This window comes from Anarhichas minor, unplaced genomic scaffold, assembly GCF_050575085.1.
Source record: "Anarhichas minor isolate MPS153535 unplaced genomic scaffold, ASM5057508v1 ptg000080l, whole genome shotgun sequence".
In the NCBI taxonomy this organism is placed as follows: Eukaryota; Metazoa; Chordata; class Actinopteri; order Perciformes; family Anarhichadidae; genus Anarhichas; species Anarhichas minor.
The window spans coordinates 2,986,044-3,001,187 of record NW_027466526.1 but is presented as its reverse complement, the minus strand read 5'-3'; the positions used below and the strand labels follow the sequence as shown (position 1 = coordinate 3,001,187).

At 42.0% G+C, this 15,144-nt stretch overlaps 1 protein-coding gene across 1 annotated transcript in view; it reads left to right on the top strand.

The window, feature by feature from the left end:
• The first annotated feature begins 627 nt into the window (after positions 1–627).
• cobl (cordon-bleu WH2 repeat protein) overlaps positions 628–15,144 on the top strand; it is a 39,016-nt gene continuing 24,499 nt past the window's right edge. The window contains exons 1-8 of the mRNA XM_076081353.1: positions 628–632; positions 1,288–1,482; positions 3,736–3,946; positions 5,861–6,089; positions 7,815–7,859; positions 8,599–8,687; positions 9,074–9,145; positions 13,936–14,118. Of these exons, the coding sequence (XP_075937468.1) occupies positions 628–632; positions 1,288–1,482; positions 3,736–3,946; positions 5,861–6,089; positions 7,815–7,859; positions 8,599–8,687; positions 9,074–9,145; positions 13,936–14,118 (1,029 nt within the window). The remainder of the gene's footprint in view (positions 633–1,287; positions 1,483–3,735; positions 3,947–5,860; positions 6,090–7,814; positions 7,860–8,598; positions 8,688–9,073; positions 9,146–13,935; positions 14,119–15,144) is intronic.

The window sequence follows — 15,144 nt, the reverse complement described above, 5'->3', positions numbered from 1 at the left end:
TGAAGGACCCTGGATAATACGCCACTGGATTTAACGTTAACGCGTTCTCTCGGAGAGTGCGCCTCGTCCTTGGAGCTGGATTTATAAACAGCCTGACGTAGCATAGAACCCGCGTGGAACACTTAATCAACACGAGGACTGTTTGTGACGTGAGTGGGATGTTTTTTCTTTTCGTTATCTAGGGCTAATATTTGTGCTGCGAAGGCCGAGAGGGAGTGCGTGCTGAGATGTGTGCTGTAGGAAAGCGGGTTGTCACTGTTAGCGGAATGAAGTGCTCGATTTCCGTCTGATCAGCTGCGTCTGTCAGGCGAAGTGCAGTCGATGTTGAGCCGAGGTCAAATGGGCAGAGAGCAGCGTCTCGTGTCATTGACATCTGACACAGCTCCACCCGTAGGAGTTGTGGTTTTTATAGAGATATTGTCAGCAGACTGATTAATCGTGGAATGCACCTGAGCCAATCAAATACCTTATGGCCCTCTGAATATTGCTGCTTTCAAAAGTTTTTGAGTAACTACAAAGATTCTTTTACTATGCTGGAATTACACTTTTATCAGATGGTTTCAAACAACCTAATGTTCACAGTTTAGTATTACTTGTTGAGTATGTCTTTAAATAAACTGCACAGGTATGGCGTAAGACTTGATAAAAGCAGACATATGACACTATGGTATTTTCTTAAACTATGAGTGCCAAGGAGTGATATTAGAGAGGGTGTTATTATGAATTATTCTATTATTATTTAGATTTAGTTTTAGGAACAGATTGAATAAGCAGCTGCTCATGGGTGGATCGTCTTCTTGACAACCAAAAGCTCATCAGCTCAGCACATCTGAAGACCGTTTCGTAATGGAAGTGAAGAGAAAGGTTGAGTCACAAACGGAAACAAAGTCATTGGTATTCAGGCTGCTCCCTGAGCAGCGCGGCAGTGGGTTGCTGTTGTGCTGTGTCACTAAGACTGGACTCAAGACAAACTCAAACAATCGACGTCATTTCATTTGTCAATAAGAATGAAAACACGTGACTCAAGTGTGGAAACATTGCATCGGATGAACAAAGGAAAGATTCATCGCTTTCTTGACTTAATCCAAACATCTTGTGTCCTCTATGAATCCGATAACAGATTGATGTACAACATGTGAAATAAATACAGCTTTTTTTATTTATTTTTTTAAACATACTCCACTAAAGTCCCACATGGAAGACGTAGTACGATCTAGGAAACTACAACAAACGCCCAAGAGTTCATGATATTGTCCTCTGTGTATCTTTGCCGTTGTCGTGTCCCAGGAAGAGAATGAAGGCACGCGCCCCACCTCCGCCGCAGGTCCCTCTAGCCGCCCCGCGCCACATCTTTAGAAACGCTGTACCTGACGGAGGAGGCACGTCAGCCGTGGACGCCAAGGAGAACCTGCTGAGGCCCACGGTGGATTTACAGCTAACCCTACCACAGGGGAACCAGACGGCAATAACTGAGGATGGCAGGTGAGAGGGGCAGGGAGGGGCACACGGGCACAAATTGAATCTCGGTGTATCGCCCCTTTTACAAGGGTTTGTGGTCAATACTGTAGTTTCACAGCAAAATGTCCATCCATCCATAGCTGCATGAAATTATGTAAATCTATAGATACGAGGATCTTAGCTATTGCTGATCTGAACAATTGGTTTTACTGTACGCTGACCAGACAAACAGCATGAGACTCGTTGCTGTGCCAGTGGGGCCTTGTCAAGGGGTCCCGTTCCCAGCACAAGCTTTGTCCCAGAGAGTCTCCCAATGAAGGCTGTCCTGCTGGTGCCTTCTGTCCCTAATGAGGTTCTCTCATTTGGGGCAGAAAATCAGGGATGCCTCCTCAGTACAGAACAACATGCTGCTCTTTTGATAAACATGTGCAAACTTTAGGCTACTAGACGTCAATGTGCTACCTCTGACTAGAAGTAAAAGTAAGTAATTAGTATCGTTTTATAACATTAATCTTTACTTCAACATGTGGAACTTTGCCAACTGCCTGTTGAAACTGTTTCAAAAGGTGTTGGTTAGTATCGCAGCCTTACTCTAGATCCTTCTGGGGAAAGGAATGTATGATATTACATGTTGGCTACAAAGGGGGTGTGTTTACAGCTCTCCCTCTCCCTCATAAGATCCTCATAAGATAAAGGCAAAGGTGTCATAAACACACAGATGTGTCATAAATATCTGATACTAAGTAGCACAACCCCCAACCATTACTGTAATTACTTTATTGTACGAGCTTGGCAATCAAACAAGGCAAAATAAGACAACAATATCTCCTTAAAAAACATTATGTAAAGACAGTAAACGGTGTTTATGTTTGATTAAAGTTCAGAATGGTTTATGGTTCAAACTTGCACATTTGTTTAGCTCTGTTGAAGGATTGATGCTAACACTGTAATGTGCAGATCTGATTATAGTATTACACCAATGTTGTATCTTTATAGTATACAGTTGGCTTTTCCAAAAATTCTATCTGCAATAACAACTTCAAGATACAAATAATTATTATTATGTATTTATTATTTTTAAATTTAAATCAGGATACCATTTATACTCATAACTTTTGAACCTTACCCCAACTTGTCATGATTAGAAAATCACATGATGCAAACTACTTTAAATCTCAAGTTCAGTAAGAATGAACCACGCTTGGCTACATAGCCATTGGGGTTACCAGGTTAAACTGTAACATATTTAATACCACATTTGACCGTTACCTTTGGAAAGTGATTGTGTTGTGAATCTGCTAACTCATCTTAAGGAGCACATAGTAACACAGCAACACTGGGTCTGTTGATTGTGGTTTTAGTGATTGTCAATGGTGTCCTTTGTGGCGGTAGCTCTCTCAGTTCTGTCATCTGATCTGGCTGTTCCCAGAAAACATTGGAGTCTCTTGGTTTCTTTATCTGAGGATTGACAGGTAGTACTGCAGGCCTCCTCATCAGCTGCACCAGACACACAAAGCAGCGCAGCGGACTGCAGAGCTTCTCTCGTGGCTTAATGGACATAAGTACTCATGTCAACAAGTACTCTGTCATTATCTCTCTATGCCACCATGTTTTGTCGCTGCCTTTTTATTGTTGGAGGCTCTTTTCAGAGTTTCTGTCGAGATAAACCGTACGGATAAAATCTACAACAGCTGCTGTTGTTGTTTTGTTTGTTTTTAATTCTCCTGCTAAAGATAGACGAAGAAAACAGTAATATTACATTTTTCTTGTATATTTCAAAGAACAGTTCTTCAAAATATGGTTTTAGGCTCGTGTTCAGCTTTCAGTCCCAATTCACACAACAGTTTTGTCAAGTAATGTAGGTGTTACCATACCTCTTCTAAATGATAAAACTTCTCTTTTCATATGGATTGGATTTGATGGGTTCTCACAATGGTTTGATACATGACCAATAAATATTAACACAGGAGGAATTGTTAATTTGTTCAGGTCGAAATCAGTGCTATAGCCATCCAATCTACACTATGGCTGTTTAAACTGCTTCGTATTTTGTCTATCAACTAGCCATTCTTCCTCCTGAGTGCATCAGCTGTGAGTAACTCTTCCCTTTAGCAGAGCTAAAACTAAGTTAGGCTTCGTAACCTAATCTTCTCTCCTGCCTCCCTCTTATCCTCCCTCGCTCCCCGTCTCCTCCTGTGGTTCTTTCTTCCAAACTCCCCCCCCCCCCCCTCTCTCTCTCTTTCACTTTCTGTCTCCATCCCTCCCTCCCTCTCTCAGTAAGGCGCTGATGGACCTGCTGGTCGAGTTGTGTAGCCGCCACCATCTGAATCCGGCGCTGCACACCCTGGAGCTGCTGTCGCCCGAGGGCCACTCTTTGGGCTTCAAGCCCAACGCTCTGCTGGGCTCCCTCGACGTGGCCTGCGTCCTCATCAAGGAGAAAGTCTGGGAGGAGAGAGTGGTGCGCAGACCGGCGCCCAAAGTGCCAGAGGTGAGTTACAGCGGCGCCTGACGGTGTTATATGTTTGTTCTTTTAGGATGTTATACATGTCACAGCAGTTATAAACGCTGCTGAAATTAGGTTTGGTTCGGCTTGGCATGGATTCCTCTGGACTTTGAGACAGTGACATCTAATGTGTTAACAAATTAAAGCAAATTAAATAATAAGAGTGTGCATAATAACTAGAAATAAAAAGAATACCCCAAAGCTATCTATGTTTTTGTCTAGAATAGCAGTGGAAAAGCCCTTCATGTGATAGTGCAGTGTGCATAGCTCCTTACCCTGTCGGCCTCTGTAATGTCCGTCCCGCCTCTCTCTACCTTTTACCTCTGACGGCTGGCAGAAAGCAAGGCCAGTGAAACCTGTAAGGGCCCATGCTAAGGTAGGACGCCAATTGGGATTAACTGGCCGAGCATGACATTGGAGTCAGTTCTTATGGTGTTTCAGTCTTACGTGTGCCTTTTTTCGTCTTTATCACCGGTCTTGTTGCCATCGGTTTTTTTTTACAACTCACTTGCCTACCTGAACTTATTTCGACTGAGCGTTAGTCTCTTTGTCTGCCCCTTTTTCTCTGCTCTCCTCCTACAGTTTGAATATTTGATGAGTGCCTTACCTTTAGTTACCATGCATTATTTCTCTGCTCTTCTCAGGGCTCGCTGGTTGCTCTCTCTCTCTTTGACCCCGCCTGGCCTCAGGCCAGACACTGACGCTATTCCAGTTTTATCTGTCTACACCAATCAATGCAGTCTAATACGACATTTAGAGGTGATTCTAATGTAAGATCTACCCTCATTAATATAAATGGGGTGATCAAAATGTAGGAAAAGACATTTCAATGACATGCAACACAAGGTTGATGCATTGCCATAGGACCCTAAAAACACATAGGCTAACTTTTGGAGTAAACACCTCACCTGAGAGTGAAAGCGTCTGTTTGACTGTGATGAAGTGTTACTGTACTGTGTTACTGGGATTGCCTGCCTCTGTTATTTCATTTGTCTGAGGACCAACACCTGAAGAACTACCAGTGAGATAAACAGAAGATTTGGGCACTACACACACTCCCCAAAAGTAAAAAAAAAAACTGTTGATTTTTGAAAAATGTCCACCACTTTCGTCCAGCAACACCAAGCCCCTCACCCTACTTTAAGATAACCGAAGTACCCCTGTACCCCTCTAATGTCTACTATTCTGTCATCTTTTTTGACAGTTTTGACCGTGACACTGATGTCTTACTGGAGACGTTCATTACCTTTTGGCAGAAGCCTGCGCAAGAAGAATATTTCAGGCACTTGGACTGGAGTATGTTTTTATAGAGGCTGATGTGAACCACTTAGTGCTAAAGACCGTCGCACATAGTGGCCCTTCTGTCTCCATAATAGAACACTATGTAATGTGTAGGTTTACACACACACATCAAAGATCACGTGCATGAATGCACACAGATATCATCATCTTTGGTCTGTTAAATGCTCCTTTTTTTTCTGTCAGCAACCAAAGTCTAAGCTTAAGTTACTCATTGTTGAAGTGTCTTTACTTTCTCCATCTCTCCTTTGCACATGTTTTACATTTCACGCGTTTTGTTCTTACTCTATAAAACCTTCAGACAGCAACTCATTCAGTTTACCTGTACCGTCTGCTCTTTGAGCTTTGATTCTTTTTGTCTTATTTCTTCCATCAAGGCAGACCTATTTCCTTCTTTCTTTAGTAGAGATGTATCCAACAGAGGACCTTCACTTTGTTTATCTTTTTACACTCTTGTTATCCTACTGGTTCAAATCCCTGCTCCGTGACTGCAGAATCTGAAAATGCCTCCAATAGTCACAACAGTGAGCCCCAATTAGCCTTTTTTATTTCATCCATTTCTCCATTTCTCTTCCCACCATTCTCCCCTCTCCACATCAGAAAACGGTGCGTTTGATGGTGAACTACCACGGCAGCCAGAAGGCAGTGGTACGGGTCAACCCGTTTGTACCCCTACAGGCTCTGGTACCAGTCATCTGTGACAAGTGCGAGTTCGAGCCTGCACATGTCCTGCTGCTGAAGGACAGCATCAGTCGCCACGAGTTGCCGCTGGACAAATCTCTAACAGAGCTGGGGATCAAGGAGCTCTACGTACACAATCAGAGTCTAGGTAAACCTCGATCACTTAATTCTGTCTATTTCGTTTTTCTTTTTGGGGGTTCAGTCACTTTTAGATTGCTTAATATTCAGTGTGTATTAAGTTCCCAGAACAGTAACCACATTTTTTACAAACAGACAACTTTTCAACGTTCCCCTCCTTAGCGTCTCCAAGTGGTATCATAGTTGGTGCTTCTGTCGCAAAAACAACCGGATCGCTTTCCATTTTCCTCAGAACTTGGCAACAACCAACCACACAGGAGTAGGACACACACTGTATTTCTTTTCTCCCCCACAGTTACTAGGATTGTTCCACCGTGGGCCACATGCGCTACTGGGGATAGTAACTTCAAAGACATTGATACTCGTTGGTAACTGGGGATAGCTACCGGGTAAAACAAAAGGGCTATCCTTTGGCTGCTTTGGTTGAGCAATGGTTAACAAAGCCGTAAATCGAGCCCTCATTTCCCCGGGAGATGGAACCCGGTGGCAGACAGAATTGCAGCGTGAAAGCAAGGTTTCCAGAGAACCAATCTGAACACTAAAGGTGTCATTATTCAATAGCTATCACATTGTGCAATCAATATGTACTTTATAATAACTTAAAGCAAAAAAAACATCATTATAGCCACTTTAAATATAACATCATTTTATAATTTTTAAATGTGAAAAAAATGGTTATTAATATAATTATTTACATAGTTATTTAGTTTTGTTCGATTCAATGAATTACACATGAATAGAGCCCCTCTGGGTTTGTGCTAATGACCGATAAAGCAGATTAAAGCAGATTAAAGACGTCGTCATGGATACTGATGGGTGCCTTGGCTTGTCCAGCTATTACTGTATGTCATGTTATTTGATGTTACTGTGACTGCATATCATCCCCAATGCAATTACTGTAGCATGTGCTATCAGTGAATCACAATATCTTTGTAAAAATGTATAAATGCATTTACAAGCAAAAGATAGGTTTTTAGCTCTGCTATAAATTCGACAGCTTTGTCTTAAGCCACCATAAAAAGGCAATGTTGTATGTAAAATGTAGCAAAGTTTTATATTCATGATGAGAATAACACAGTTGCACAACAGAACGTATATGTTTCTTCATTCTCTGTCTTGTGAGCTTCTGTTTAGGGACCTTAAGTGAGCACAAATGAGGGTTTTCTTATGCACCTCCGCTCCCTACCAACTGATTGAGGACAGCCCTCCATATGGCAAAGCCTCGATAATACTTTCATCTAAACGAACCTTGGTAAATACAGTGTCCCTGGGGGTACAATAACTAGAATGTTGTGTTCTTTATCTGATAGCAAGTTGAATTATGGTCTAAGATCTGATATCGTCGGTCATTACCATGGTAACAGTCACACCCAAAATTCCAGATACTGTTGTTGTCACAGAGAGCGATCACAGCGGAAAAGCTTGGGGGTTTATGGTCATGACGGCTACAAGCAAGGACATTCAGAACATTACTCAATGTTTATGGTCAAATAGTATTACGTAACGGTTGTATTCTGTTATTCAACCGTTCTCTGTTGTCATGAAGGATATGGAGCCTGGTTTATCATTTAGTTTGTGTCATGATGTGTTCAAATGCACTCAGTGGTGAAACACTCCCAGCGGCGTTGCGGTGCTACAGCATTGCAAATACAACAGATCGATTGATTGTTTTTGATGCAGGTCAGTTGTCCAATAAATGACTTCCTGTGTTTTTAAAGCTTGTTATGTTTTCCAGTTCTCCAGCCTAAGCGGGCTTCTGCTCCAGCTCTTAACTACTCAGGTATAAAGTCACGATACGTCTTAAGTTTAGCTGGTTCCAACCACGTAGCTGTTTAACCCAACGTACTGCCCCTTGCTTATTAACCCTGCTTTTTTACGACGTTGGACTTGCATGTTTGCTTGCTAGCCACCCGTCTCAAAGAAACAATTTTAGTTTTAATGTTTTCATTTTGATACTTGTGTAAACATCATCTATGCCGGTCAATTTGAAATGATTTACTGTTGACTTAGTTTGCTTTTTTTTCCAGAACGCAGTAGTAGAGCTCTGTGATTGTTTTAATTAGTTTACGTTCCCTCCCTGCCCTCAAGTCAACAGTGTTATCATGAGACATTCTTTGCTTTGTAGACTGCGAAGGTTAGACAGAGGTGGTCCATGAGAATAATAAAGCTATAGCGCCCTCTGCTGAGGAAACTCAGAGGATTATTCTGTTCGGTTCTTTGTGAATAAAAACAGGTGGAGTATGTATGCAGACCGTTCCAAAATGTTTTAAAACAACCAATTAATAAAGAGCATACAGATAAAGCAAAGCACATATATTGGATATCATATGAATCACGGTATCCTACTGTCTTGGCAATCTCTTGTTATCTAATTAACCCACGCACGCTGTGATCATTAGGCACTCATTTCTACTAAATTCCTCACAGACTTTTTCTCAGACTGAACCTGACTTTTTTGCTTTTTATGAGTCACTTACACTATCATGTCCTCCTCCTCCTCCTCCTCCTCTTTTTCATAGACTCCATGCACTCCAGTACTACCAGTTTGAACAGAGCAGAGAAGAAAGGCCTCTTGGGTATCTTCCAATTCAGCAGGAGGAAAACCAAGGTAAGACTCCAGATCTCTGTTGATGCTTTTTTTTTTTTTTGACAATTTGTTAATGTTTTAGTATTCTTCTCCCTCTTTAACAATTTCCCTTTTAGCAGTTTAATTATGTTTTATTATCAAAGTTGACGTTGGTCCATACAGACACAGTGATGCATTGGATTGATAGAATTAACAGCTCCTCTAATGTCGTCATAACTGTCCACTAAGTTTAGCATGACTCATTTGCACGAGTCTCGTGGGAAATATATTGTTGTGTAATAATTAACAAGCTAACCTTGAGTGGTGCATGCCATTCATACTTGCTCAGATTGATAGCCGAGGCTAACTGGCTAACTGCATTGCTGAACAGTGGAATGCTACATGTTAGCTGTGCCTTCCGTTTGCAGACTGACACAACATCTATGGACACGGATGACTGTGATGATAAAGTTATCCAAATAACAGACACTCAATCTAACGTAAGTACTACTAACGCATCTGACGGCGTCCAGGTGTGATAAGTCAAATCAAAGTGGGATTTGGTTTTACTGTGATCTCACCTTAACTCGTCTCTGAAGCATTCCAATCATATAATGTGGACGGAATAACAGGAACCCCTGTACAATATAATACAAACCAGCACAAACCACAAACACTAACACAGGGTTGGATCAACAGAAATTGGTCAAACTACACAAGCTAGTACTTCCTATTGCGGGTCAGTGGTATTGGGTTTTATCACATGGTGTGTGTGGGGGGGTTCCTGTTGTTATGTCCATTTATTGTATGGCTGCTGGTACTTTCATATGGCATTCATATAAAAGCCTTTTCTGTTTAAGTCTGGGTAAATAATGTTTTTTACAGAAATAATATACTGCATGCCTGTTATATTCAACATCATGGTAGATTGTGAAGAAACACTAAAAGACGGCACATTAGAGATGCTCTGTTTGTTGAACTGTTGAGAAATGTTGATCGGGTGAGGAAGGTGGCACCAGTGCTGGTTGACAATGCCAGCATCATCAAAGCTTATTACTTTAGTGTAAATGTTTTCACATTCAGGTTTCCTTGCTGGTCAGTGAACTAGCTTCACAAGCCCTGAAGGCTCTGGCTTCTTGGCTACAGTTTAAATGTCCTTTTTTATTATTGTTATTATTAAGTCATTTATACGCACCACCTTGTTATTACCAGCCTCAGGGCAATCTTTACACAACATGGCCTCCAGAATTGTCTGCTGATTGCTCCTGTGCGATGTGTATTGAGTTGTGGTTATGAGCACTGGTGTCCTCCAGAGGGCAGCAAGTGCCTCCTTTTGATTCGTCTCACTCTCACGCCCCAAAGAGGAGCTCCCACTTACTTTTCTTTCCTACGAATAAGTACTGCATAGTAAAAGGGAAAAGTGTTAGGTCGTGATATTTATGAGGGAGTGTACAGTCTGTGCTCAAGGACCAAGAGGGATCCGTGTCCACAGCGGCCCATATGACTGGTGTTGACCAGCTTCGGGGAGATTCACAACAAACTGGAGCCGCAATATCATCTCCCTACAACCACTCCAGTGTGTGTGTGTGTGTGTGTGTGTGTGTGTGGCGTTTACGTCCATGTTAAAGCAGACGCACGTTTAGACGCTGCGTCGAACAGCTCTGTCAGATCTGTAACTTCATCACGTTAATTTGATTTGGAAGCCATGAACTTCAGGTCAGCAGCAGCCATCTGTGGTTCGCCTCAGATCAATATGGCGTTTGATTACATTATCTGGAAAAAAAACACCGGCCGGCTCACTCTGGTTCACTTCTCTGTCCGGGCCAAGCACAAAGCTCCTGGAAGGACTACTCCACCCTTCCACCTCTTTGTTCTCAGCGTTTCCTTCCATGTCTCGTCAACATTGAGTTGTTTTCGTCGTCACCATCATCATCCTCTTCCTCAAGATCTAAGCTTTCTTTTGGGTCTCCTTCATCCTCTTTTTTAAATTAAATAACAATAAAGGAAGACCATAGAAAATACCATAGCAGAGCATGAATTAGACAGAGTATGGGGCATTTGCTTTCATGTGAAATGTCATTTTAAAAACTGAAATGTATAAGACAGTGGGAGCTAATTTATATTTATTAATATTGCTATTTCTCAGCCACTGCCAGTGGGCTGTAATGCAGCCTTTTCTCTCTGATATGATTGTTTCTCAGCCAGGGACTGTTATCAGACCACACACATGCATTCATGCACACAAGCAAACACACACGAACACAAACACACACACACACACACACACACACACACACACACACACACACACACACACACACATTTAGAGTGTTATCAGCCTAAAGGCATCATATTACCCTACCTTGGCTACATTAGCACTAAAAGCCCAGCCTCTTATCTCTAATTGTTCATTAGGGGCTAAACTGGTGTGTGTGTGTGTGTGTGGTCTTAAAACCCTAACATGTTTAGATAGCATCATGTTATGGGGCAGTGCTGCTTCTGAAGCAATGTCCTTGTTGTTTTTTCTTGTTTTTTTGCTGATCATGTTAGTTTACTTTTGATTGGCTCATACTTATCAAGTATCTCAGAGCAGGATATTGGCCATAACCAACATTCTCAAAGAGGCAGGGATGTGGGCCAGCTTTTAGGTGTTTGAGTAGAACACTTTTTGAAACTCATCCTATCTGCTCCAACCTCCTCATCCTCCCATCACAGCAAAGACATGTAATTACACAATTTGGGAGCCTCACAGCTTCTCTGCGGCATTAATACTTTCGATAACATCATTATTCCAAGCGCAGATGAAGATGAATTTAGGTTCATAGATATTAAAGTATGGCACAGGTCTGACCTATTCACGCTCACACTCACGCCTACGGGCAATTAACCCAAGTGGGAGGAAGCCGGTAAACCCGGAGATACCCACCCTGACACGGTGAGAACATGCGGACTCCACACGGAGGGGCGGTGCACCCAGGTCCCTCTTGCTGTGAGGCGACAATGCTAGACACTACACCACGGTGCAGATCCCACATTTAAAACGTGCTCTTACAATTCACATTGTAGTACATTGTCATTGTAGTACTATATGTATAAATGTGCTTGTGTTTGAAAAGTAACTTGACTGATAGTCTCGTCTTTGATGACTTCCGGTGGTCCTTTGACACCATGACATCACTGTTGGGTGTGGTTACAGGTATACAAGTTCACACTTCTGACCACACCCATCAGGGGTGAAACTGACTTTCAAGTTTCAACCATAGAGGGCAGTGAAACATTGCTTTTCAGTCAGGAGTTGTTCCTGAAGCAACTTGTCAAAGAGCAAAAATGTTGATCTTTTCTGTATTATGTTTTGTATTTAGCTCAGCCTGTAAGTCTTCTTAATATACAGAACAACCGCGAGATTTTTGCATTTGCATGTGTGGTTTGTAGTAGGATCAGTCATATAAGCGCTAAAAAGCATTCCCCAGAAATACCGTATGCAAGTCACGGCACTTATGAAGAAGTTCTGCAGAAGTTCAATACGCTCGTTTGAAAAATATGCGCTTTGTAATGATGAGGAGGACTCTGTGAATTTGCCCCCCCCCCCCCCCCCCCCCCCCCCCCCAAAAAAAATGCTGTGGCACGTTTGTTCCAGCTCCCTTTTCCTCTCCCACTGTTTTGACAGATTTCAGATTGTTTACCAGAGGGAAGGAGTAGAAGAGAGCAGGTGAAAAAGTCACACAGAGTTCATGTGAATTTTCTGCTTTGAACGTTAGATTATGGAAAGGTGAAGGCGAGCTCCTCTTCTTTTAGGATTCCAAATAGAAATCACATCAATCCGTCACGTCCTTCAGCGGCTCTTTTTCTGTTTAGTCGGTCCCCGTCTGCCATCTAGCTCACCTCCTCCTTACCCTGCTCTTACCTCTGTCACACCAGCACAGGGAAAAATACTTTTATTTCATATTTTAGTTTTAGCCATTTTCTTTTTGTACTGTGTTAATGTGCTTGAATGTATTCTTTTGAGCCATTTGTTTCTGTAATGTTTGTTTTTGTGAATCACAGATATACTAGGTGTCACTTTAAGTTTTTAACACAAGGGCCATAGTGTTTGGATATTTTGTTATTTTGTGTTTTCACAAATGGTTAGAGGTGAGATTTATCTGGTGAACGTGGTCTCCTCGCTCAACAGTACGACCATATCGTGCTACACTATCTCTTTAAGTTCAGTGCGAGGCAACACTACACCAGAATATTATTTTGCATGCTGTAACAATTAAATTAATATAAACATATTTGTACACACATACTGTATGTGAAATGTCCCCAATGTGAAATAAGCTGCAGACATGCCTGCTGCTCTACTCGAGGCCTTTTTCCCCTGTTCGTTTCCCATCCCTCCCCACTGTGAGATGTTCTAACCTTGGGTCCAATTAATTCTAATGACCTGAACTTTATGTTCCTTTTTTTTGTTTGCTCTGCTTTCTTTGCCTTATCCAGGCATTGTCTGAACGCATCAATTGATCTGCTTTTAAACACGGTTCTTTTCTTAGATCACGGGGGTGTGAGTCATGGTTTGGTTCCCCCCGTTGTGCCAAAGCTCTGTACCAAGCTGAGCCACGGGGACATTCAGATGTTCAGGAGCACTTTGGGCTCTCTTTGATCAGTTATTCTATTTTGTTCCAATGTTTTGGTCAGAAGCAGCCACCCTTTGAAAAATACGGATGCACTTTCAACTTTGTCAAATGAATGTTGCAATAATTGTTGTGACTACAGAATGGAATAGGCCTTCAGAAATGTTGATCGCATGCATAGTATATGCATATAAATGCTTATGATAGCTGTCCCTTTTAACCATAAAATCAACCCTTGAAATCGACAGAACCAGTGATATGAGCCCTGTCAGGATATCTTACTATGTAACAGTTTTCAGTTACATTTTGTTGGGCTTCTGATCTGTATTCTTTTAGTTTTTTAGGATTATTGTGACTCACAAGACATAGTAATTGATATATAATATGATTGACATCATAATATAAGCTATAAGGATAATGCTATTGTTATAACAAAGCCAAATAATTAGCCTTTGGAGAGGCAGAGATTACTAAAGGGAATCCTTTCAGTTATGGGTGGCACGACAGCAACATGACCAATTCATACGCCTCACACTCGGTGGTCATGTGTCTGACTCACTTGAGATTGGCAGCGAAGTGTCCTTAAATCGCCTACATTTACATGTTTGTTCATGTGTACACTTGCATCCATATTTGTCAGACTTACCTCGCCCTCTTTATTTTGACATCACCCACAGGGTCTGTCCACCGCGCCAGGGGTCCCCAGCGTAGAAGACCGGCCCAGCACCTTAGGCCAGTCTCAGTCCGTCATGAACCTACCCAGGATGTCTCCCAAGGCTGAGGCCAAGAAGAGGAGGGCCCCAGCGCTACCCGGAGCCCCAACACCCACCATGGGACACGCTAGCTTTGAGGGCTATGAGGTGAGGAGATTTAAAGAGCTGTGTGTTGGTCAGACACATTGATGAGATGATGCATACTAGTAACAGAGCCTTCATGGATTATTTCAGTGCTTTACGTCATAACATAAAGCCGGGTTCTAAATTTCGTGTAAAACCTTATATACAGTACATCCAGTGCAATGAAGACCTTCTTCATACACACATACACTCTCAAACAATGTGTAATTGGGATTATAATAATGACGCATTCTTTCATTTTTCTACTTAGGAGCGGTGCAGTTATGTAACATATCAAAATCCCTCCGCTCTCAGGAGTGACCCGAAGTAGTAAATCTGAAAGCTGCAATCTGTTTGATGCAGCTTTTCCTTCGGGTGTTTTGGCCTGATCCGCTCCTCACGGTCAGAGTGACCTGTATCGTCTGCATTAAAGCAAGGGCTCCCTGCAGTCTCATTACAGTGTTATGGCAGCATGCTGGGAAATGGTGTTTAGCAACCAACATCCTTCCTCCCTCCCTCCGATAATAAGCTTTGTTTTTTTCGAGAAGCGAGTGTTATTGCTGGATGTTATCGAGAGGAAATTTAGTTCTCACGACGGCAGGGAGCATGGTGTTCTTCTCCTTATAGCTATAGCTTAATTAACAAAACTGAACTGAGCGTGGAGGAGCAGGAAAACCTTCTGAGACATTTATGGTGAGAATAGTAAATCAATGAAAGTGCAAAAACAAGCTTGGATGATCGGATCTTTTGTTCTTAATAAGTAGACGGTAATTCAATAATGCCACAAAAGCACACGGATCATAATTCATTCCTGAAGAGGCCATCTTTAATCTGATTTGGGTGGACTTCAGCTGAATCAAAATATTCCATTGTCTGCCTGCTGAACTTGGTAATAATGGTAGAGTAAGTTTAACATGTAGCTGCCAGTGGACCATTTCATAAACGTATAAATATGGCTAGTTTTGATTATCAGCCGAAATTCTGAAGGGTATTCAATAAATATTCAACGAGGTCCAGTTACAGAGAATTTCCTCATGCAAAGGTCCGGAA